The sequence below is a fragment of the Seriola aureovittata genome, chromosome 2, assembly GCF_021018895.1.
Source record: "Seriola aureovittata isolate HTS-2021-v1 ecotype China chromosome 2, ASM2101889v1, whole genome shotgun sequence".
NCBI lineage: Eukaryota > Metazoa > Chordata > Actinopteri > Carangiformes > Carangidae > Seriola > Seriola aureovittata.
The window spans coordinates 10,510,182-10,532,119 of record NC_079365.1 but is presented as its reverse complement, the minus strand read 5'-3'; the positions used below and the strand labels follow the sequence as shown (position 1 = coordinate 10,532,119).

The 21,938-nt window shown below is 42.2% G+C and overlaps 4 protein-coding genes and 2 non-coding genes across 9 annotated transcripts in view; 1 reads left to right on the top strand and 5 right to left on the bottom strand.

Moving 5' to 3' along the window:
• Positions 1 to 323: 323 nt before the first annotated feature.
• On the bottom strand, positions 324 to 3,715 carry LOC130175632 (golgin subfamily A member 7-like). Of its 2 annotated transcripts, none has more exons than XM_056386175.1 (6): positions 3,611 to 3,715; positions 3,007 to 3,129; positions 2,771 to 2,923; positions 2,533 to 2,634; positions 2,159 to 2,217; positions 324 to 1,850 (listed from the first exon to the last, which is right to left on the bottom strand). In XM_056386175.1, exons 1-5 carry the CDS (start codon positions 3,617 to 3,619, stop codon positions 2,170 to 2,172), a joined length of 435 nt encoding a protein of 144 aa, XP_056242150.1. In that variant the 5' UTR covers positions 3,620 to 3,715; the 3' UTR covers positions 324 to 1,850; positions 2,159 to 2,169. The 2 variants fall into 2 exon arrangements, with proteins under 2 accessions (XP_056242150.1, XP_056242149.1); XM_056386174.1 differs by lacking the exon at positions 3,611 to 3,715 and adding an exon at positions 3,458 to 3,604.
• Positions 3,716 to 4,486: 771 nt separating this feature from the next.
• rplp0 (ribosomal protein, large, P0) lies at positions 4,487 to 7,530 on the bottom strand. 2 transcript variants are annotated; one of them, XM_056386171.1, is made up of 8 exons: positions 7,498 to 7,530; positions 7,070 to 7,178; positions 6,802 to 6,977; positions 6,462 to 6,549; positions 5,468 to 5,614; positions 5,115 to 5,300; positions 4,892 to 5,032; positions 4,487 to 4,710 (listed from the first exon to the last, which is right to left on the bottom strand). In XM_056386171.1, the coding sequence occupies exons 2-8, from the start codon at positions 7,121 to 7,123 to the stop codon at positions 4,555 to 4,557; spliced, it is 948 nt and encodes a 315-aa protein (XP_056242146.1). In that variant the 5' UTR covers positions 7,124 to 7,178; positions 7,498 to 7,530; the 3' UTR covers positions 4,487 to 4,554. The 2 variants fall into 2 exon arrangements, with proteins under 2 accessions (XP_056242146.1, XP_056242147.1); XM_056386172.1 differs by lacking the exon at positions 7,498 to 7,530 and having other exon boundaries at positions 6,802 to 6,934.
• On the bottom strand, positions 5,714 to 5,843 carry LOC130162120 (small nucleolar RNA SNORA63). Its single transcript, XR_008826236.1, has one exon. It is a non-coding gene; the product is annotated as a small nucleolar RNA SNORA63 (small nucleolar RNA).
• Positions 6,622 to 6,751, bottom strand: LOC130162125 (small nucleolar RNA SNORA63). The gene has a single exon (XR_008826237.1). It is a non-coding gene; the product is annotated as a small nucleolar RNA SNORA63 (small nucleolar RNA).
• A 76-nt stretch (positions 7,531 to 7,606) lies between the features above and the next one.
• Positions 7,607 to 9,652, top strand: LOC130175616 (uncharacterized). Its single transcript, XM_056386173.1, has 2 exons — positions 7,607 to 8,959; positions 9,042 to 9,652. The coding sequence occupies exons 1-2, from the start codon at positions 8,069 to 8,071 to the stop codon at positions 9,069 to 9,071; spliced, it is 921 nt and encodes a 306-aa protein (XP_056242148.1). The 5' UTR covers positions 7,607 to 8,068; the 3' UTR covers positions 9,072 to 9,652.
• A 105-nt stretch (positions 9,653 to 9,757) lies between these two features.
• LOC130175534 (paxillin-like) overlaps positions 9,758 to 21,938 on the bottom strand; it is a 28,824-nt gene continuing 16,643 nt past the window's right edge. Inside the window, exons 3-14 of one of the 2 annotated variants that reach the window (XM_056386082.1) lie at positions 21,674 to 21,759; positions 21,332 to 21,471; positions 20,951 to 21,146; positions 20,659 to 20,806; positions 18,464 to 19,777; positions 17,219 to 17,482; positions 16,603 to 16,947; positions 15,132 to 15,287; positions 14,216 to 14,389; positions 12,891 to 12,972; positions 12,620 to 12,768; positions 9,758 to 12,531 (exon numbers count right to left, since the gene is read on the bottom strand). In XM_056386082.1, coding sequence (XP_056242057.1) covers positions 12,265 to 12,531; positions 12,620 to 12,768; positions 12,891 to 12,972; positions 14,216 to 14,389; positions 15,132 to 15,287; positions 16,603 to 16,947; positions 17,219 to 17,482; positions 18,464 to 19,777; positions 20,659 to 20,806; positions 20,951 to 21,146; positions 21,332 to 21,471; positions 21,674 to 21,759 — 3,321 coding nt within the window. In that variant the 3' untranslated portion in view covers positions 9,758 to 12,264. The remainder of the gene's footprint in view (positions 12,532 to 12,619; positions 12,769 to 12,890; positions 12,973 to 14,215; positions 14,390 to 15,131; positions 15,288 to 16,602; positions 16,948 to 17,218; positions 17,483 to 18,463; positions 19,778 to 20,658; positions 20,807 to 20,950; positions 21,147 to 21,331; positions 21,472 to 21,673; positions 21,760 to 21,938) is intronic. The other variant, XM_056386090.1, reaches the window with a different exon arrangement.

Here is a 21,938-nt window from a genome sequence, read left to right as displayed (position 1 = left end):
TAGTACAACAATGTTGAAATACTCCTCTACAAGTTCAAAATGTTACTTAAGTAAAGGTACAGATGCATTAACATAAAAATATAAGTTTCTTTCCTGGTGTTTTATTATGAACAATTTGTTCATAATAAAGTCCTAAAATTCTAAATATTTTGCTTCTAAATGTAGTGGAGTGGAAGTATAAAGTAGCAGAAGGTAAAAATAATCAAGTAAAGTACTAATATTGTAATAAAGAACAGTATTTGAGTAAATGTGTTAGTTACTTTCCACGACTGCATATGAACTTTGATATCTGAAATGAGGTCAAACACAAGGAGCTCTGCAGATTTCAGGAAAAGACTATTTATTTAGACAAAACAGAACAATATTTGTAAGAAAAGTAGACCAGTTATATCAAACACCAACTACAGCAATCATCTGTGGAGTTCAGAATGTTTAAGGTTCCTGTGGTGTTTGGTGATGAAGAAAAATGGGATGGCATTCGCAATATAGATAGTGAATCTTACGAGAAACATGTACCAGGACTGCTGGATATGATTTAGGAGATTTAGTGCAGTTAAAGTATGACACAGCAAAGAAAGACATTTCATAAAATGTACTAGGTCGTGTTATTGTTTTATGATAGATTTATGATAGACTTATTAACGGTAAACATGCTCCATCTTTGAAGTCACAAGACAAGATTCCCCTAAAAAGTCACATTCATCCACAAGTAAGAAAACATCTGCCTCAACAAAGGCTACAGCCAGCATGTTAATACTGTGGAGCACAACCCAAAACAGAATTAGTTTACAGACTGTGCCAACAACACAGCTCCAACCTATCTCTATGACAACTCTTGGTGACAACATATTATTTGACTTTATATCATTTGGAATACAATACACAAGTCCAATCGCTCATGATTACCATGGTCAAAAACTGGCATTTAACACAATGGCACCATTTATAAAGACCGGTCTTTATCAACTAGGACATGATTTATACAGTCCAGACAGTAAATATTTGGACAGTAACACATTTTTGCTCTTCTGGTTCAATGCCTCAGCACATTCAATTTGAAATAAAATAATAGATAATACAGTAAAGTGCCATGTCTAAGCTTTGATTTGAATAGGTTTACATTAATGTAGAGAGAACTGTGTTGGAAATCCAGCTCTTTGAACGCATAGTGCCAAGGTTTAGGAGTTCAAAAGTAAGTGGATAGATACACATGGTAAAAAAAAAATCATATTTAATATTTTGTGGAAGACCACCAGACACTTTGTATCTTCCCTGATGATATTTCACCTCTTCACCTGGAAAAGCTCTTTGCTTTGGACGCACAGTTAGGATCACTGTCCTGCAGAATTATGAAATGCCACCCAACGACTTTTGATGCATTTGGCTGCATTCATCCTGTTGCTTGTTGCCATATGAGCTCTTTTCTGAACTAATGTTGAAACGACAAACAGGTGCCCAGTGTCCAATTACTTTTGAACCCTTGCAATTTGGGCTTTATGTGTTAAAAGGGCTGTGTCTCCCACACAGTTCTTTCTATATTGATGTAAACCTACTAGAATTGAAGTTGAGACTTGGTACTTGTATTATTGTATTTCAGTTTGAATGTGCTGAAGCTCAGAGCCTGAAGAGTAAAAACCTATATCACTGTCCAAATACTTTTAGTCTGGCTTATACATTGTTTCATGTATAAAAAGACATGAAAACACATTAACAAACATAAGGATAGGCAGACGGTGGTGTGCTTATAAATAACAGAAAAAAAGGATCAGATCAAAATTATTTACATCCATTCAGGATATCTGAATGTGTCCTGCCAGGCAAATGAGGAATATCTGGTCAGTGTCATCAGTCTATAGAAAGAGTAGGAAAGAAAGGAAAACATCTGTTAGAGAATAAACAAAAGGTTGAAGCCAATGGAGTTTTCAGTGTTGTTAAGGCATCCTGATGAGTAAATTGAAGTTGTCATCAAATGATGGAATTACCAGTGTCAGAAGTTGGACTACAGATAATAAACAAGTTTTAAGCCTGACTCTTTAGGAAAATCCCATCTTGGAATTCAGATTTCCCATTTTATGAGCAAGTATGTGATATTGGAGCTTCTAAGATTTTACCATTGAAGCTGACTCTTCATTAACAATGCACCTGAGAAACAACATACCACAGGACTCTTTATCTCCCATAGCCAATACTTCTGTCCTCAAAGATGGTGATTTCAACCTGGATAGCAAGTTAAGGAAAATACATAATGCTACATGCACACATTTTCTTATATAATTAACAGCAATCTGATTTTCTTAGTGTACACAAGGTTGCACCAGCTATGTTTTATTTTCATTATGGGGTTACTATAGCGATGCAGGCTTAAACTTACTTTAAACTATCCAGGAATACCATGACCAAACATGTAGATGGAAAAAGGTATAACCTAACAGAAACCCTAATTTACCTCCATTTTATGGTATCACATGGTTATGTGCTGCTATGTGGAAAAAATGAATGAAATTGGCCTGACATTAGACCGATAAAGGATACAACTCTGAGTCCTCTCTCTATGGGGTCAGTCAGCAGCAAACCCCTGGGAGCATATATCTTCTCATTCTGGTCCTTAATGTACCTGGCAATCTTCTTTAACACCTTTACATAGAGAAATGGATACACACTCAGACAGCGACATAAAACTATAAGAGAGGCAGTGATATTTAAATCCAATCCAATTCAGACTAAAATATGAGCTGATAATATACACAACACAACACTGAAGCACTTGTACCTTTTCATAGTGTGTCTCCATACAAAGGAAGATTGTGTATGCAGTTAGACAAGCCAGGCAGCCCTCCAAGTAAGACTTCCCCCCTAGTTTCTCTGCCTCTGCATAGAGGTTGTTTAAAGTTTGGATGGTCTCCTCAAACTGCTGCTTATCGATCTGAAACCACATGAACGGTTTAAAGGCATAATCTTTAAATACTGAGTCAGGAATGATAACATCCTTGTAAATACTGTGCCTACCCTTGACTCAAGTTCAGAGGGGAACTTGGTCTGGAACTTGCAGATGGTTCCTGAGCTGTAGTCTCTCTGGATAAACACCTTGGAGGAGACAGCTGGCTGCTGGAGGTCCTGTAAGCTGTGGGTCTGGAAAAACAATCAAAATTTGCACGACTGTCATAAGGGGTGCCTGTCTGAAAGGCTGGAACAGTGGCAACGACTGTAAAACTAGATTACACTTAGGGAAATCAGCACGCTTATACTAATATCATCTAGCAATTATAACTTGCATAAGCTAACTATCATTAAACTACTTTCTACCACAACATCTAATTTCTTTCCTCATATTTCTACCTCAATGACAATTACCACCTATGTGATGTTGACACTGCATTCATTTTTAAAATATCAACTACGATCTGCTTATGATATGGGGTAACGTTAGCTAGCGTTAGCTAATAACACATTAGCTTACGTTTGCTGACCCATCAACGCCGCTGGAAAATACGGCAACGTTAGACTTTATCATCACCGAAACGAAAAAAATCGCCGTAAACAAAACTACGTTAGGCATCCAACTACATGTCAATCCTTAAAAATGAATAAAACCCCCCCAGAAAACCCTCACCTCAGCCATAGTGGACGTTTCCCCTGTAGGTACTGCGCATCGATGTTCCAGCGCTACCAACCAACGACGACTTCCGGCTCACCGTTTTCAAAATAAAACGGCCTTTCGCACAGATGCATCACTAACATGACATTTTTCTTCGAGATACACTCATCTCAATAGCCTGTAACTGCGTGAGGTTCAAGGATGCGATATACTCTAAGTCTTAGCATTTTATCACCCAACATTTAGAAACAACTCACTGAGAGATGGTAGTCCCTCTGTTCACCTGCTTAAGAACATTTTTCAGAGTGTGAAACTGCAGTTTGATGCAGTGTATGTTAAAATTAGTACATACAAAAAGTGATCTAAATGTAAGGGATAGAGGTACATTAGTTTTTTTTTGTTTTTAAAAAAAAAAAAAAAAACATTAATGTTCTGTGTAGATTACATTAAAATGAGCACTTATATACTTTCCCACTTTGACTAATTTTTGTATTATACAGGTTTAGCTTGATTGCTATACATTTGCATGTCTTTTACCAGAGTTCCTTGATCCTACTCACCAGGCATTTATTCTGAAGGTTGACACGCCCAAACGGGATGTTTGTAATGGTTTTCCCTTCCACCAGCTTCAAGTAAAACAAATGTTTCCGCAAAACTGAACGTCATTTCCGGTACATGTTAAACCCATCCACCCAATCTAGTAATTTTGAATCCTATTGTAAAAGCCAAGTTTTTACCCTCTCCAGTTCAAATTTGTCCAAGTTCTATTTCTTTTATACAGTGTTCACCCCATAAGCACAAGTTAACAGTCAGAAGCTCAACATGCAACTGCATTTTAACCATATGTATCCTGTCAATTTAATGCAAAAGAGAAAACAAGGCACAAGGAGCTAGAGATTTTTTTTTTTATTGAATCATGGTCTTGCGATTCAAATCTGGTTCCGTTCGCTGCATCTGTTTTAGTCAAACAGACCGAAGCCCATGTCGTCGTCAGATTCCTCAGACTCTTCCTTGACCTCCTCCTTAGCAGCAGCTGGAGCTGCAGCAGTCTCAGCTGCTGCTGCAGGTGCTGCAACAGCAGCAAAAGCAGATGGGTCAGCCAGGAAGGCCTTGACCTGTGAGGACAAAAAGGTACAACATTAGTTTCTCTCTACACCAAGTGGTTTCTGGTGATTCCAAAAAACCGGTTGTCATTTCCAGGGTGATCAGCTATGTAGCACTACACAGGCTACACCCAAAACCTGTCCTGCAGGTAAAACTAATGGCAGTTTCCTAGTTGAATGAATTGCACCATACCTTGTCTGCCAGGGGGAAGGAGTAGTCTGTCTCCACAGCGACAGCCAGGACCCTCTTGTAGCCATTGATGATGGAGTGGGGGACAGAGGCCAAGGTGGGGTAGCCAATCTCCAGGCACACACTAGCAATGTTCCTCACACCCTAAAGAATCACATTTTGTTTAGTTATCTTACAGCAACAATCATTGTCAGACCGATTTCTTCAAACAAGCAGTGGATCTCACCTCCAGGAACCTGGCATGCAGGGAAGCCTCTGTGATGTCGAGCACCTCAGGACTGTACACGCTGCCATTGTCATACACTTGCTGGATGATGAGTCCGAAGGAGAAGGGCGAGATGTTCAGCATGTTGAGCAGCGTGGCCTCGCTGGCACCAACCTTGTCACCAGTCTTGATCAGACTGACATCGCTCTGGGAGAGACAAATGCTTATTAGTTACCAATTTAAACATTTACATATTCTGCTTGGTTAAACTCTGATTCATTCAATAAGCTTTTATATACACACACGGCAATGGCTCCTGCATGTCAAGCATACAAATTCTAACTACCAACTAAAACAATGGTTTTCAAACCCACCAAGATTTCAATGGTTCCCCTGGAGATCTTGGTGGTGATGCCCAGAGCCTGGAAGAAAGAGGTCTTCTCAGGCCCCAGACCAGTGTTCTGGGCAGGCACTGTCACATCACAGGGGGCGATGGCTCCAGCACGGGCAGCTGCAGGTACCTGAGGTATTAAGAGGAACAGTTTAGTATGCTACTTTTCTAGGACTGAATTACGTTTCAAAGTGCAGGTTTAAAACAGCCACGTTCTCTTTTCAATTCACTGTTTGAAACCTTACGTCCCTGGCAGTCAAGGGGTGATGACAGACAGGGATAGCGAGGAAACAGGTTACTGTTTGCAGGGGGAACGACAATACAGTACTGCACAAGCTGCATTGTAACTTATCCTGCACGGTCATAGTGTCTGAACATGGGCTTGACAGTACCAGTTAATTAGGCAACCTCTGTTGCTGAAGGGATGTGCACATGAAGTTTTCTACATTCAAAATCCATTTTCTAGCACTAACTGAGCAACATGGAAGTCTTGATGTTTTGTTTTCAACATGAAGCCCATTTGATAGTTTAGCAGTGAAGGAGACCAATTTTTTTCATCTGTTGTCAAAGATATGAAGTCTACTTGATTTTGGATTATGTCATAACTGTCATTTTAAGTAGTTGGAATTTAGTCACATGACTGTAGGTACACTTTTGCTAAAACTAATGCAGTCAACACAATAGCCTTCCAGTAGAGGCTGTAGTTGGCACTGTTGATTATATGACTTGAGGGGTGTTTTGAATATTGTCCACTCCATTTGTATCAACTGGCCTTGAAGGCTCCATAACTAAAAATACATTAAAATGCTTTAGTTTAAACTTGGTGTACTAAGGGGAGAAGAAAAAAAACAAAACAAAAAAACACTTCACAAAATAACTTGCACATCAAAATAAATGTACAGAAACTAAATTAACTAAACGTACTGAACAAGTGGTGGTCAACCTGGGCAAGACAGTTGTAGCCAGGTTTCTCTCACCTTGTTGGCCAGCAGCATGTCCCTGACCTCAGCCAAATCCTCCTTGGTGAAGACAAAGCCCACATTTCCTTTAATGTGGGGCAAGAGCCTGTCAAATAATGGGATCAACTGTTTATTAAGCAAGCAGACCATAATTTCTACAAGAAGGAAAAGTTGTATAGTGTCTGAGACCTTGCGTCCCTGGCTGCCAGGTGGATTTAGGCAGACAGGGATAGCTGGAAACAGATTATTGTTTGCAGGGGGAACGACAACACAGCACCAAGCAAGCTGCACTGTAACTAAACCTGCCACATAACTGAATGGCTAATGGTAGCAAGAGTAAATGGGGTAGTGAACTCACTTCTCCAGGGCAGGGTTGTTCTCCAGGTGGCCACGGATGGCTTTGCGCATCATGGTATTTTTACCCATCAGCACCACAGCCTTGCCACGGAGGGACAGACGGATGGTCTGCATCTGCTTGGAGCCCACATTATCTGCCCCGACAATGAAGCATTTTGGATAGTCATCCAGAAGTTGCTACAAATCGCAACACACGAAATTACTATGAATAACTATAAAAATTACTACGTGTGAACACAGGCTTGTGTAGTCACAAAAATCATACTTACGATGATTTTCATAAAATAGTTGGACTTCCACGTGGCCCTGTCTTCCCTGGGCATCTTTGCAGTGCTTCCAAGGATCGCTTATTTAGCCGGTTTAAAGACAAGGTAGTACCTATACAGAAATAAAAAGTTAGTATTCGTATCATTGAAAGAAAAAAAACAAAATCAAAAAACGGAACAAGCGATACAACCTGCATAGTACACCCTGACATGTGGTCGGCCGCTAACGTTAGCCGGCTAACAGTAAGCTAACAATATTTTAATAGGCCGCACTTGGTAAATTCGCACCACCGCACATTTACGCGAAACAAAATACATATTTATGAGTGATATAGATGTTTGTCTCATTAATCCGAAAACACAAACTAATCTAATTTCCCTACAGACTAGTCTATTTTTCGTTGACTGACACGACGACTGAAGAGACTTACCTCACACAAGGGTCGCGTGAAAGAAAGAGGGGGAAGAATGACGCGAGAGGAATATATACGAAGTGACTGACCAATCACAGTGGAGTTATGGGCGTCAGCTTCACAACTATTGGACGGTTGTAGTGTCAATGACGTCCGTTGCCACATGATCGGCATTAAGAAGATACTGCTTGTAGGGAAAAGTAAACTCACAATTATGTGTGAATTGTAATCTAACTGAAAATGCAGAATACATATTAATGCACTTTTATGCACTATGGAACAAATGGAGATAAGGTGTGGGAAACTCAGAAAGGGGTAATAATATATTTATTTCTTAATTAGATCGTGTTTTGACTACCCCGGGACGGTAGTTGGCAGTGTGCACATAAATGTTGGTATTGCAATCCGCCAAAAAAACACAAAGAAGCAGCAGCTACCCTCCCACTACAACTAGCGCTTTACACATTAACAAGCGTGGACTCAAAATTAATATTTCTGGCTTTCGGACAGAAATTAAAAAAAAAAAAAAAAAATGAATACCAGTGAGAGGCAACTAGCTAACTGACAAATGCGGTAGCAGAGCAAAACGATGGCACAGCCGCCTTCACAGCTGCCGTCAGAGGTCTGGAACCACGTTTTTGGATACCTGTCAGCGGCAGATAAGTTAAACGTCCGGGCATCCTGCAAGTACTTCAAAAAGCTTGTTGACCACGGGTCTCTTTGGAAAGACTGGGCTGTAGTTCTGAGTTTTCAAAATGGCCCTTACAACAGTCAGTTCTGGGCCACGCTTCGTCGTAGAAGAGTCACCAGTGTGGTGGTTAGGAGCTCCAAAGCTAAGGACTGGAAGCAGCTTGCCCATTCGCTCCCAGCTGTCGCCACGGTAGTAATGGACCAAAGCTCCCAGAAGAGCCTCGACTGCTTAAAGGACTTTCCACATTTGAAGCGTCTGGCTATAAGAAGCAGCTGCAGTTCTCTTTCGCTAGATGCTTCCACCGTGTCCAAACCCCAGCAGCTGACTCACTTCAGCATGTGTGATGTTACATTTCCCACAGCAGCGATGGGCAGCGTCATTTCTGCTGTCTCCCACTTCACAAATCTTATATCTCTGGTCTGTCATCAAATGGGAGTCTTTGAAGAGACGATTTTAATGGTTCACTCCATACTTAACTGCCTGCCTAAGTTGAAGCATCTGTCATTGTCTGTTGTGCATAGACTGTGCACCTTTCACAGTATCCCCAGACCCAACCCAGGTCCCTCAGGAGGAGCACATGGACAAGCTGGTGCCCCGGCCTTGTCCAGTTTGGAACTTATCGACTGCATGGATCACTCATTACCAGAAGATGCAATGAGACTGATGCCTGGCCTGAAGAGTCTTGCTGTATTCTACAGGCACTCACACCAGGAGATGCTAGATAGAAGGCCATCACCTGTGTGTCATCTGAAAACATGGCTGAGTGACCTCCCTCAACTGTCAACCCTGGTCATTGTCAAGGGCCCACCTGTTAAGAAGTATGTCACCTCCATTCCAGCCACAGTGACCAATCTCACACTCTGTGTTGCAGGATTATCCTCTGGGGACATGGGAGCCGTAGCAGTGCAGGTACCAAATCTCCTCCACCTTCACATAGACCCCTGGCCCTCAAATTTGGGAGCTCGCACAGCTCAAATCCCACAACTTTTTCCAAAGCTGAAACGTCTCAAACTTCGCCATGAACATGTACCAGAGAAAAATTTCTTACGCCTTCACCAGCTGCAGGACCTGGAATACTTGGAGATTCTGGATAGTCGGCCACATCTCTCTGAACTTACTGCCAAGCTCCAAGCTCTCACAAACTACAGAGTTGAGGTCACAACCTCTCCTCGCAAGAGAGACGTGTTGTCCTGTCCCTGTGTGTGTCAGGTGTACTGAGGATCTGTCTTTGTGGTAGGTCAGTTGGACTGTTTACAGATCGCAGTTTGACCTGTGAAGAACCTGTCAGGATCAAATTAATGTCTGGGGTTTTGATTTCAAGAGACTTCAAAGTGCTAAAGTCGTGACTGCTTTGGACATCTATAGTATCTGGTCATATTCTACATTGTTAACCTAAATCTGCAGTTTCCCAATCTGGGGTTCAAATCCTGACAAGGGTCACAAAATAAATAATTAAGATAATAAATCAGTTTAGTTCCTTTCTGTGTGTTTCAATATTTTGTGAAAATCTTGTGCCAGAATCTGATTTTATGCAAAACAGTTAAAAGTAATAGTATGTGTGAAAAGTAAAAGCACAGAAGTCACACGTCTCTTGGACAGAACAATGCCAGAAATACTTATTTTATTTGCAGCACTTATATTAATCAGTCAGTAATCAGGACCAACCCATACAAAGAGCCAAAACCATTTGTGGCTCATGAGAAAATTCAAATGGTAAAAGATCACATGAATGTCTCCATTTACAAAGCAAAGTTCACTTAATCTCATTAACAGTAAAAGGCTTTTAAGGATTTTTTTTTTTTTTTTGTCATTAATTCTTTGACAGAAGCAAAAACTATAAGGCAATATACTGTAAGAAGATAAGTATACATGGGGCAAAATTAACTCACATTTCCTGTTCATTTTCTTAGGCATACACAGTTTAAATGAAGGCGCAAATGTCTTTCCCACAGCCGCACTGCCCCTGCTACCTGTAAATCTTAGTCTGCTACACTATACCGTCTGCTGAATGACTCAGTACAGAGGGGTTTTTGTCTATTACAGTGTACAAGTTTTCGAGTTAAGATGCACCACAGCAGGTGAAGCCTCTTCCAGAGTTCAGCCCAGAAAGAGTCAAATCACAGGAAAGGCTGAAACTCCACAGTGTGTACGACATTATTGCATTGACACATTTGGCACAAGAGCACAAGAAATATTTTCTCGAAGTAAAAACAATCTGAATGTGGATACTGTGTATTAATTCCTTGAACACCCAGTGATCAAAATTAAAGACGAGCAATACTGGAAAACAAAAAACACGTCTCATGTCATGTCTATAAGTAAAATGAAGACGAAATGAGTCATTACATAAATTTTGCTGAAGGTTTGGCTCTGGCTTTGTGTCATATTCTGATTCCTGACCAGGTAACACATAATATCTATCGTCCATCAGTGAGCCAAGCACCGATATCAACTCAGACAGCAGGATCATAGTTCACGACTCATAAAAACCCAGAGGGCTGCGTTTCCTTGGAAGTCTGACACACTGGAATCCAAGCTGGTAAAGTGTGTGTGTGTGTGTGTGTGTGTTTGTGTGTTTGCGTTAGGAGGGTAAACTATTGTTAGCCCACTTGCCAATAGAGCCAGCTCTTTGAATATCAGTGTGAGCCTGAACAGCTCAAAAATATATATTTTTTAAATCAAAACAGTGACAAAACACAATTCTGTCACAAAGTCGAACATATATAAATTTAGATTCTGATTGTAACAGCAACTGGTGGCAGCTAGGGCTGATAAAACTGCACAATAAAAGTAGCATGCTTCTAATCCAAATGCACAACTCAATTTAAATCATGAACAAGCCTCATTAATTGATTTAATACAGCGATTAATTCACAAGAGTAGCAATAGTAAAATATGGAAAAAATGTTGAACTGAAGCATCATTTATTCTGAATAATATTCTTCTGACAGCAGTAAATCTCATTTTCAACAACTTTGTTTTTTGGCTTTTTAAAAAAAAAAAAAAAAAATCTAAAGCTGCACCAAAAGTTAAACATTTATAATCACGGTACAGATTGACCTATTTTTGTCATCACTAGCTGAAATGTTTTTATTTCATTTGAACATTTTTAATGTAATTGAACACACACTTTGCAGTAGTAAAGTAAAAACAAAGTTTCAAGTTGCGACATGAAAAAAAAAAGTTCAGTGAGGTTATTTTCCTAATGACTGAGTTCACTTCCAATGGGAAACAGTGAGGTTACACAAGCACACGTGAATTTACTGCATGCTGAAACTGAGAAAACATCTGGGTTTTTTTTTTTTTTTTTTAATAGTAAAACAGTAGAAAAATAAGAACTGATATCTTGATGACAGTAACTTGTAAAATGCACCTTTAAGACGGTCTCATCAAGAGATCTGTGGTTGGAGTGTGCAGAGAGTTTGAACTGGTATTTTAAAGATGTGTAGACGGAGTCCAGTGTGTGTCTGTGTGCATGTACATATGGAGTGTTGTCATGGTTATTTTAAATGGCACCCCAATTATTTCCAAAGCTACAAAAATACATCTTTTTCATAGATTAACACTCATTGGCCGAGCACTGGGTATTCAACACTCAACATATTTTAAAACTGATGAAGTCAATTCTCTGTGGTCCATGCAATCAAGCAGCTGTCTCATACCTGCAAACTGTAAAACCACCACATGGTGCAAGGTCTTGCCCTGCAATAGGGGAATAAAATCATTTACACAGCTCTGAGGAAGTCCTGCAACTTCTCTCATACGCATCTATATGTACACACGCACAAGGGGAAATAAACCTCTAAATAAAAATCTCTTTGGGCTCTCTTAAAAATGTTTAGCAAAAGTGTGAAATGCCAAGCCTGAGAGGTTGGACAGCCAGGGAAGTCCCTTCAGTGTCAAGAGTCAATAGTCAGTCGTTTCCCATCTTTCTGATGTTATCCACCAGTGCATTAACACCCTCTGTCTTGAAAACCACCTCACTGACTCATACGTGCGAGACACGCCAGTGCACACACACTCACATGTGCATTTAGACACGAGAATAAACGTCTGCAGACGTGTACACACACATTCACACACAGAAACGCAGTCTAACTGAAGAGTTTAACAAAGCAGCCGTGGCAGTAGGGCTTGTCATTCTGCTCCTTGAAGGTGCCTTTGTTAAGCTGCTTGAGGCAGAAAGCGCACACAAAATGCTCCGGGTGGAACTTCTTGCCCATGGCCGTGATGCAGCGGCCGGTGATGGGCTTCTGGCAGCCAGAGCACAGCGAGCCGCGTCGCTCGTGGTAATGCGCCTCGCAGTACGGCTGGCCCTCGTGGTCGAAGAAGCTGCCGTTTATGAATGGCGTGAAGCACTCCTGCAGAATCAGAAGAGAAGAGGTAGGATTTATGATAATAGGTTGACACGAAATGGCCAAACTCAGTAGAGAATGACGAGCGACTCACCCTGCAGACGAAGCATTCAGGGTGCCACAGAGAGTTGAGAGCAGAGATGTAGTTCTCCAGGATGGCACGGGCACAGCCACCACATTTAGGGGCAAACATGTCAAAGTAGTCCTTTCTGCAAAACGCCTTCCCATCCTTCTCATGGAAACCTAGAGGGCAGCAAAGACACACGCTGACTCTCTGCACACTTCTTTAAGCAATGAAAAATTCAACACTGCTCTGAGGCTACACAAACTGAGTGCTGTGCTCTTAACTGATGAGCGGCTGTTACCTTCTGGTCCAAAAAAGGCTCCACACTGGGCACAGAAAAAGTGCTCTGGATGCCAAGTCTTGTCCAAAGCAGTCACTACTTTCTGTGAAACAAAGGTGAAGCAAACGGTTAAACATTCACCCTCTCCTTAAGGTGTGACCCATAAATATGATTTCTCATGTTACACTCAAACATATTATCCTGCATGTCTGTCATTAGGGGAGAAATGAATACATCAGTGAGTGGGAAGCCAGGAGAGGGCAGACAAAGGCCACAGAGGCAGTGTAGGAGGTGCTGGAATACTATGACTGTTAGCTCATGTTTTCCAGGCCTGATAGCATTTCTCAGCAGCTTCAGCTAGACGCACACTCATACTGTCCATGTAACAACAACAAGATTTCAAAACATCCACAACTACGTCAGTTTCTGAAGCAGAGTAAGAATTTCTCAGTGTAAACCCCCCATACACCTGGGTGCAGAAGTGATTCTCGACTTTGCCACCAGGGGTTGCAATGATGAAAAAGAAGGATTTTTTTTTTGAGGGAGATATATATATATATATATATATATATATATATATATGTATCTTCTGTAATTAAGTATTAGTAGTAAATATAAATACTCGCACATTCACATCGATTCTGATATTTCACATTTTAAGATGAAGACATGTTTTAAGGTTAGGGTTTAGGCAAGTAGTGGTTATGGTTACGGTTTGAGTAATTGCGTAATTGTGTGTGTGTGTGTGTGTGTGTGTGTGTGTGTGTGTGTGTGTGTGAAGCACACTGCAAGGATGAATCAGGAGCCCTTGGCAGTGATTCAAGTTGGCCTTTCCCCAGGCTAAAGTCCAAGTTCCACTATCTACTTCCCTTCCAGCACCTCTGGCACTGTATGCACTGTATGTGTGTGTGCGTGAGTGTGTATGTGCGTGAGTGTGCGTGTAAGCGCAAACACTGAAAACATCCGAGGGGCGTGTGTCACTATGAAGATATGACTGAGCGCTGACAAGTGCGAGGAGAGCATGCAGTGACATGGACAGATGCATTAAGTCTGTCTGCATTCGTAACACAACTAGAAGTCACTTCCCTTCTACTACAGATAGGACTGTGTGTGTGTGTGTGTGTGTGTGTGTGTGTGTGTGTGTGTCTGTCAGAGAAAGATTTCGACAATTTCTGACATATAGCAATTTTTCCAGAAAGGCCCTAATCCATTAAGTTATGAATAAATAAATATCATTATCCACCCACATGTATATATGTTTCTGTATGTGTTTGTTTGTGTGTGTGTGTGTGTGTGTGTGTGTGTGTGTACACGTGTGTGTGTGTGTTAATGCATGCATTACTAACATCCAGTATGGGTCCATTACAGTAGTGGCATCGTGGTGAGAACAGGCTGTGGTAGTCTTTCTCACAGTAAGGCTGTCCATCTCGCTCAAAGAAGTTCCTGGAGCCTATCTCCTCCTGGCAGTGGGTGCACACAAAGTGCTCGGGGTGCCACGTTCTGCCCATGGCAGTCACCACCTGGTGCGGGGAGACACAGTGCATTAAATTGAAATGAGCTGCTAGGGGAGAGCCCTGGCTCAGCAGAGAAAATCACTGCAGCCTTGCATGCAAGAAGCAAATGGGGTATTGCACACAGCGGCAGATGCAGATCTCATAACTCAATGAGATGTCAAAAGACAAAAAGTTTTACACATCCATTTTTGGCTTTTTGATAATCCAGTTCATTTTAATGTAATTTTATTCCCAGGAAATACATTCAGTGTAGTCCAGTGAGAGAACAATACCCTCCCCTTAGTTACAGTTAAACCAGTTTAATTTAAGCTTGTGACAACGTTGTCTTCACACAAATGCTTTTGCAAAGTTACACTTAATAAAATGCTGAATATATGCTGCAATTCTTTATATTGCTCAAACTACTGGTTGCCAGGTAAATGAAAAGTTAAATTATTGATGGATTGAGTGGCTTTGACCTTAAGCAATGAGCGAGCATGAGCCAACACTACACAACCCATCCAACTTGGGCACATTAGTTTGCAAGTGTGCATCTTCCTTTCACTACATTATCAAAAAAAAACAAAAACAGCTATGATGATGTTATATAGGTCTATTGGGTATTCTAAATTATGTTTCACTTGCTTCACAATATATTAACTGTATATACACTCATATCTAAACACATCCACGTTTTTATTTCGCATGTATACCAACTTAAGTTTTGTTTGACAGTGAACTGACTTATATGATTCAATATTATCATCACCTGTCCAACAATGGGTTTCTTGCAGGCGCCACAGACACCCTTAGCCACAGTCTGGACTCCGAGTCTGTTGAGGTCTGACTGCAGGCTTCCCAGCATGTTGTCCAGCTTGTTGGCTGGTTTTGGCGCGGTAGGAGATGTCTTTCCCTGGGACTGGATCTGTTGGAGATGGAAGACCCGGATTGTTTTCATTATACCATTCAGATGTACAGTACAGGGGGTTGTCAAAACAACAGAAATGGCTTATAATAAATGGCAAAGGAGTCAATACTGCTACAGAGAAGCTTGTGGTATTCAGTCACAGGTCTATGCCGCAACAGAGACGAAGAGACAAAAACGACCTGTTTACTCTTATTAGGAATGAAATATTTACAGTTGATACAGAAAATATGTTGTACATATGAGTATCAAACTGCATGACAAAGCTAATGAACATTTTAACCGTGACTAAGTATGTCTTGATCAAACGTAATCCATGTCTGCAGGGTTTGATGATGACTGTGAATGTGTATCGAGATGCATTTGGCTTCTGTAATGTAAGCATACACAGACCTTCTCAAATGGTGTGGTCATTGGAGCTTCATGACTCCTGCGTTCCACTGAGAGAGAAAATAGCATCTCTGCTCTATGTATTCTCTCTCTCTCACACACACACACACACACACACGCACACACACGCGCTGACGCACACATTGAACACACACACAAATAAATGACCCACCTTACCTTTGACCAAATAAAATAACCAGGCCTCTCAACGGACCCTTGACTTGGACGTATATAATACGTTTCTCATGTCAATCATCTGTGCACATCAATCAGATGGCGCATGGCATTCAACAAGGACATGCTAACCTAGTGGGACCTGTTGACGGAAGTCCTGTGGGAGATGCTATAATTGTGGTGGTAACTGCGCTGTCATGTGGCAGATTAGGTTTCAGTTGCACTGAGAGCCTACCATTCCTGTGCATGGCAGGACAGTTAGTGTAGCGGGAACATGGGGGGGGGTTACACTCTGCTTGCCTTTAAGCTATTAAACTCTCCACTCCACTCCTCTCTGAACACACAGCTCTTGGCGCCATCACATGACAGAATTAGAAAAGGGGGCTCAGTCCCATTTGCCCGAATGTCAGCACCCCCCATAACCTGGACTGACTGGATTTCAGACAAAGTTTTAGAGATGCGACCGACTGAAACTTGGCATCAATGAACAAGAAGGGGGTCAAAAAACAGAGCCAAGGACAAGACAAAGTCTCTAGCTCACTGTAATACAGTGGTGCAACTGCTTGGATTTGGACCAAATAAGTAAGTAAATAAATAAATAACTAACCTGCAAACTCATTCAAGTAAAATGACTCAAAGTCAGAGTACAAAGCAGACAAGAGAGTCAAACAGTTCAAGTGTGAGAGAAAGTGGAAAGACAGTATGAGGTCAGAGAAGAGGAGAGGGAGAGATGAGGAGAAGTGATCCGTGCCTGCATTGGTGGGAAGATGGGGTCGTACTCGGTCTGACATCCCACTGATACAAAGATTTTGGGAGGCAGAGGTGGAGGTGGAGGCGGAGGTGGCGTGACAGGTTTAGGAGGGGGGCTAGGTGAAGGGGGGGGCTGGACAGGGGGAGGTGCGGGCTCCCTTGGGGGAGGAGTTGGCTCTTTGGGGGGTGGAGGGGTGGGTTCTTGAGGAGGAGGAGGCGTCGGAGGGGGAGGAGGTAGTGGCGGAGGAGTCTGCTTAACTGGGCGTAGCTTTTTGGGTGCTGGGGGAGATTGTGGAGGGGACAGGACTTTTCTCTGTGGGGCAGGTGATTCAGGAGGGAGGATGATCTGGGAGAAAGAAGGAAAAAGGAAACAGCAAAGAGAGGAGAGCAAACAGATAAGATATAAAAAAAAGGTCAGGACGAAGAAAAGGAAATGGTGATGAATGCCTCAATGAGCGATAAATGATATCGATAAATTGCATATTTGAGTTCAGTCCAGAAAAAACAGGCCAAAAACATGAATTAAAAAAAAAAACACAAAACGATATATAATTTCCAACTCTTGGTTTAATGTGGTCCAGGAATAGCACTGACTACTGTCCACTTCTAATGTCTACCTTAGATGGCTGGGCCACTTCTTCACGTGTTCGCTGTGGGTTGGACATGACGATGACTCCCTCCGTCAGCCAATCATCTGGCTGTTGTTTGCGGCAGCGCTCCACTTGCCCTATCCCCAGTTTCCCCTGCAGCTCCTCAATGAGTCGGTCTTGCGAGTTGCTTTTATTCACTATGATCGGCCCCATTTTACGTCGCAGCAGTCCCTCCCTGTACATCGGATGCACATTGGAGGTCTCTTTGGTGCGGTGGATAACTGACTTGAGCTGGAGAGCAGATAATAAGGAGGCGTGGGAAGCTGGGGTTGTGCCATTCACCAGAAAGTCTGTGCTGGGTTACGAACACAAGCAGGACAGGCCCAACACAGGATGTTGCATTCAAGTGGCAAAAATGTTCAAGCGCTGGCTTTGTCAAAATGCTCTGGAATTTTTGTCGGGCACTTGTGCGTTTGATCGATTTTTCTTGGCGAAGCTTAGCACAGCCTTCCATTCAAATCCATTCTCTACCATCAAGTCTACTTAAAAAATATTCAGGAATCTGTGGCGTGACATGCTGGAAAGTGGCTGTGGGGACAGCACAAGCCTATCACAAAATGCTTTCACAAAGGTCTACACATGCCAAGGCAAGGCCAAAGGTCAAAAAAGCAAAGATCTTACAGGTTTTTTTGTTTTATATTGTATATACAGGTTCTTATACATTAGCAAAAACAAAAAATATTCACTCGCCTGTGGAGTCTTAACGTCATCTTATTGAATTGACACAGTCAGTGATTAAAAACACATCTTTGCATCATTCGTCGGTTGTGTAAACATGATCGGTCAAGCCCAGTGACTAACACAGCAATGTCGACTGAAGCAAGTAGGGGCGTGCGTAGACATCCTTTCAGCCACAAATAATTTCTACAGGGAGACTTCTCCCTCAAGCCATTTTGTAATTGCTATGCAATGACAACACATGCATCACACCACAGAGATGGAGGAATTTCTCCACACCAAGGCACTTCTGTACGATTGCACAGCTCCAGGAGTATTTGTAGGAGCTGCTCTCCCAAAATAAGCTTGTCTTAGCGACTAGAGACACATTCTGCTTGAGCAATCATCTGACACAGCCATCCTGCCGTTATTGTCAGAGGTAATTGATATCTTAGGCCACATGGCCAAATCGGCAGAAAGACAGCAAGGGGTCCTAAAGCCTCTCTAGCTTTATGCCAGCAACTTATTTTGGAAGAGTTCAGTTGAGCCTCCTACTTGGCCAGAAGCAGATAGTCGCTCTACAGCAGAGGGCTGCTGTACGGGCAGGTCCAGCGTTGCATCTGGTGTCCCGGGGCAGGTGGAGGGGGTGAAACACTCGTCCATCCAGCTGGACTCAGTCATGGGGGTCAACGTTCCATCTCGGCTCAGATCGGGGTAAACTCCGTCTTCCTCCTCCCAAGATCTGTCTTCATCTCCAAGCATAACAGAAGCAGGTGGCTGGTTCTCATCCAAGTGGGGTGAGTTGGGGGCTAAGAGTTTGTCTAAAGCATCATCCAATAAAGGCTCCCGGCATGGCCATGTTAAATCCAGTACCTCGCCTGCCTGTTTTTCTGTGGGTTGGGGAGACAGACTATTTGGTAGCACAGCAGCAAGTGAAACTGGTGAAGCTCTGGGGCTGCTAGTGCCTGGAACTGTGTGTGTTTTTCTAATGACTGAAGCGGGACTCTTGGGAACTGTTATTGGACTTGAAAGTCTTGGTAGTATTATTGGGCAAGGACTAGAATTGTTGGGTACAGTTGGTGAACTAGAGATATAAGGGATTGTCACAGGACTTGTGCTTTTTGGTATTGGACTTGAAAGCCTTGGAACTGTAACTGGATTCGCAGTCTTTGGCACTGTTCCTGTAGTTGTTGCCACTATCACGGGACTTTGATTGTTTGCAGTTGCTTCTGGACTATGACAAGTGGGAACTGAATTTGGACTCTTGTAAGACTGACTTAGATTATAATATTTAAGATCAGGTGGACTAGGACTCTTGGCTCTAAGAATGGGACTGGGGTTTTTAGACACAATAACAGGACTAGGACTCTTGGAAACAACCACTTGACTGGAGCTCTGAGCAGCAGGGCCTGGACTAGAACTTCTGCCAACAGTAATTGGACTTAAACTCTTTCCAGGTGGACATGAGACTTTACAACCAATGACTTTAGTGGCTGATATCTGTGTAGAACTGACTTCTGGTTGACTTGTGGGCTTTTGGGTACTGGAGACACTGAGGCTCTTCACATGAGAGATCTCAGAAGTAACACTGACACCATCATCTTTCTGTTGGATCTGGGAGTACTTGGATGTTACAATTACTACAGTGGAACCAGCTGAAGTTGAAGGGGCCGAACAACCGTCTTCATCTATATGGAGTTCCAGTGGGACAGGGGTGCAGGAGGGAGTAGTGTGACTAGAAAGTAGAAGAGTATCCACTGAGCCAGCATGGGAATTTATAGATGGGGCAGTTACTGCTTGGACAACTGGTGAACCAGCTACCAGTGAGGTGTCTACTGCTTCCTGATTTAGAGACAACTGAGAGCCAGACTGAATCGAGAGCAATGATGTCATGAATGCAATGTACATACAAAGACAAGACACACACAGTGGTAGAGAAAAGAGAAAGAGATCAGGAAAAACAGATTGAGAATGAAGGGAATGAATAATAGTCTCACACACAAAACCCAGCGAGGGCAGACCCCTCTCAATTGTCTTGTTTCAAAAGTAATCCTTTATAAAATTCAACAAAAAAAAATTAACATAATATGAAAAAACTTCAGCTTATTTTACCAAATTAAGTCTTGACTGTTTCCCTCGGACATGCAGGGGCCGGACACAATCACCTCAATTATCAAATGTGACTAGGGTGTTGAACACTTTTTCTTTGACACATTAAGAATAAAACCAACCAAAAATGATGTTCAGATGCTGCTTTTGCTGCGTAAACTCCACAACTTGCTCTATGATTGCAAGCTTGAAACAAATTGGACAGTCATTCAAACAAGGCATAACAAAACCTTTAACATGATTTTGTTGAGTGACAACAATTTAAAGTAGTTTTTGTATGTGTAGTGTGTGAAAAATGCTGATGAAGATGTGATGTGAAACAGCAGAGTGTCTGTTGTAGGAAAACTCCTGCTGTGGAACACTGCCAGCAGCAGCAACCAATTTATCGAAAAACAAAAACACTGAACAAAATCAGTCTGATCCTATCCGTTTCTACAATTAATTTAACAGTTGTGCAAACCCGTAAACATGGTCAGCAGAGTCGTAAACAGTCACAGTTACACTCACACACACACACACACACACACACACACACACACACACACACACACACACACACACACACACAGCCAAAAAATATCTTCAATCAACTGTGCAAACTGCAGAGCCCCAAACTGTATCCACTTGTGACCTGTACTCACATTGCTTTGGACTTTAAAGTCAGACAGGGACGCCATGAGCTCGTCCAGCTCACGTGTGGCAGAGGAGGCAGACATTCTGGCTTGCTGCTGTGCTGGTGTTTCCTCTTGGCCATCGGTTTGTTCGTCTGACACCACCAAAGGTGTGGGACTAAAGAAGAAAAGAGCACAATCAATTTAGCGTTAAACCAAAAACTACAAAACCCCCTAAAGCAAAACATTGTTGAGCAGTAATCAAAAACGTCTTCACACGTTGGCATAATTTATTTTCTTGCTGTAACAATCTGTGTCTTACATGGGTGAGGGCACAGAACTTTCCAGCTCATCTAGGAGGCTCTCTACACTTGGTCGTACATCCTCTATTCCACGAGCTGTCGCACTGCGTTTGGGCTTCTCCATCACAGGTGGTACAGCCTTGCCAGCAGTAGAGACTCCATTCTCGTGGATGTGGTGGATGATACTGCTGGCAGGCAGTGGTGGAGCTGCTTCTTCTATTACAGGAAAGAAAAGCCAAATGAATCTCACACACATCTCGTGCTTAGATTATAATAAAAAAGTGCAGGACAACAAAATAACAAATAAAACAAAAAATAAAATAACACAAAAATCTGATGGTGACATCTTGCAGAGTAACAAGAGAATATTTTATGAATTGTACATGAATCTCTTTGTGTACCTTCTGTGGCAAAGGCAGGAGTGCTTTGCTGGACAGCATTGAGCTCCAACAGCAGGCGGTCCAACTCAGACAGGTTGCTGCCCAAAGATGAGTTCATTGCAACTGCTGATGACTCACTATTCTTCTGCTTATTAGGAAAACTGTACAGAGTAGAGAGAAGAACCAATACTTATCATGGCCTAATTTTTCTTATGTGTCAAACTGTTGAAGTGAAATAGAAACACTATGTCACCAGCGTTAATCCCCTCCCTATAACAGGCAAAAAGTGGTAGAGGTTGTTGACAACCACGGTACCAAATTAAATGATCTATTTCCCCAAAGACAAGTTATTGTGAATCCTACCTGTATACGTGGTCCTCTTCACCAGTGGGTTGGGTTGGACTGCTGCTATCTCTAGACCAGGGATTTCTCTGGGCTGGGCTGAAGGACTGAGCAGAGTATGCAGAGGACCATTCACAAAGGGATCACCTAATTTACACGAACCTTTATTTATGAGTAAATTATGAGAGGAACGTCAGGGAGAGAGAGATGGGTCTGACATGCAGCAAAGGGCCGAGCCAGACTTGAACCCATGGCCGCTGCTGTTAGGACCAAGCCTATGTGGTAC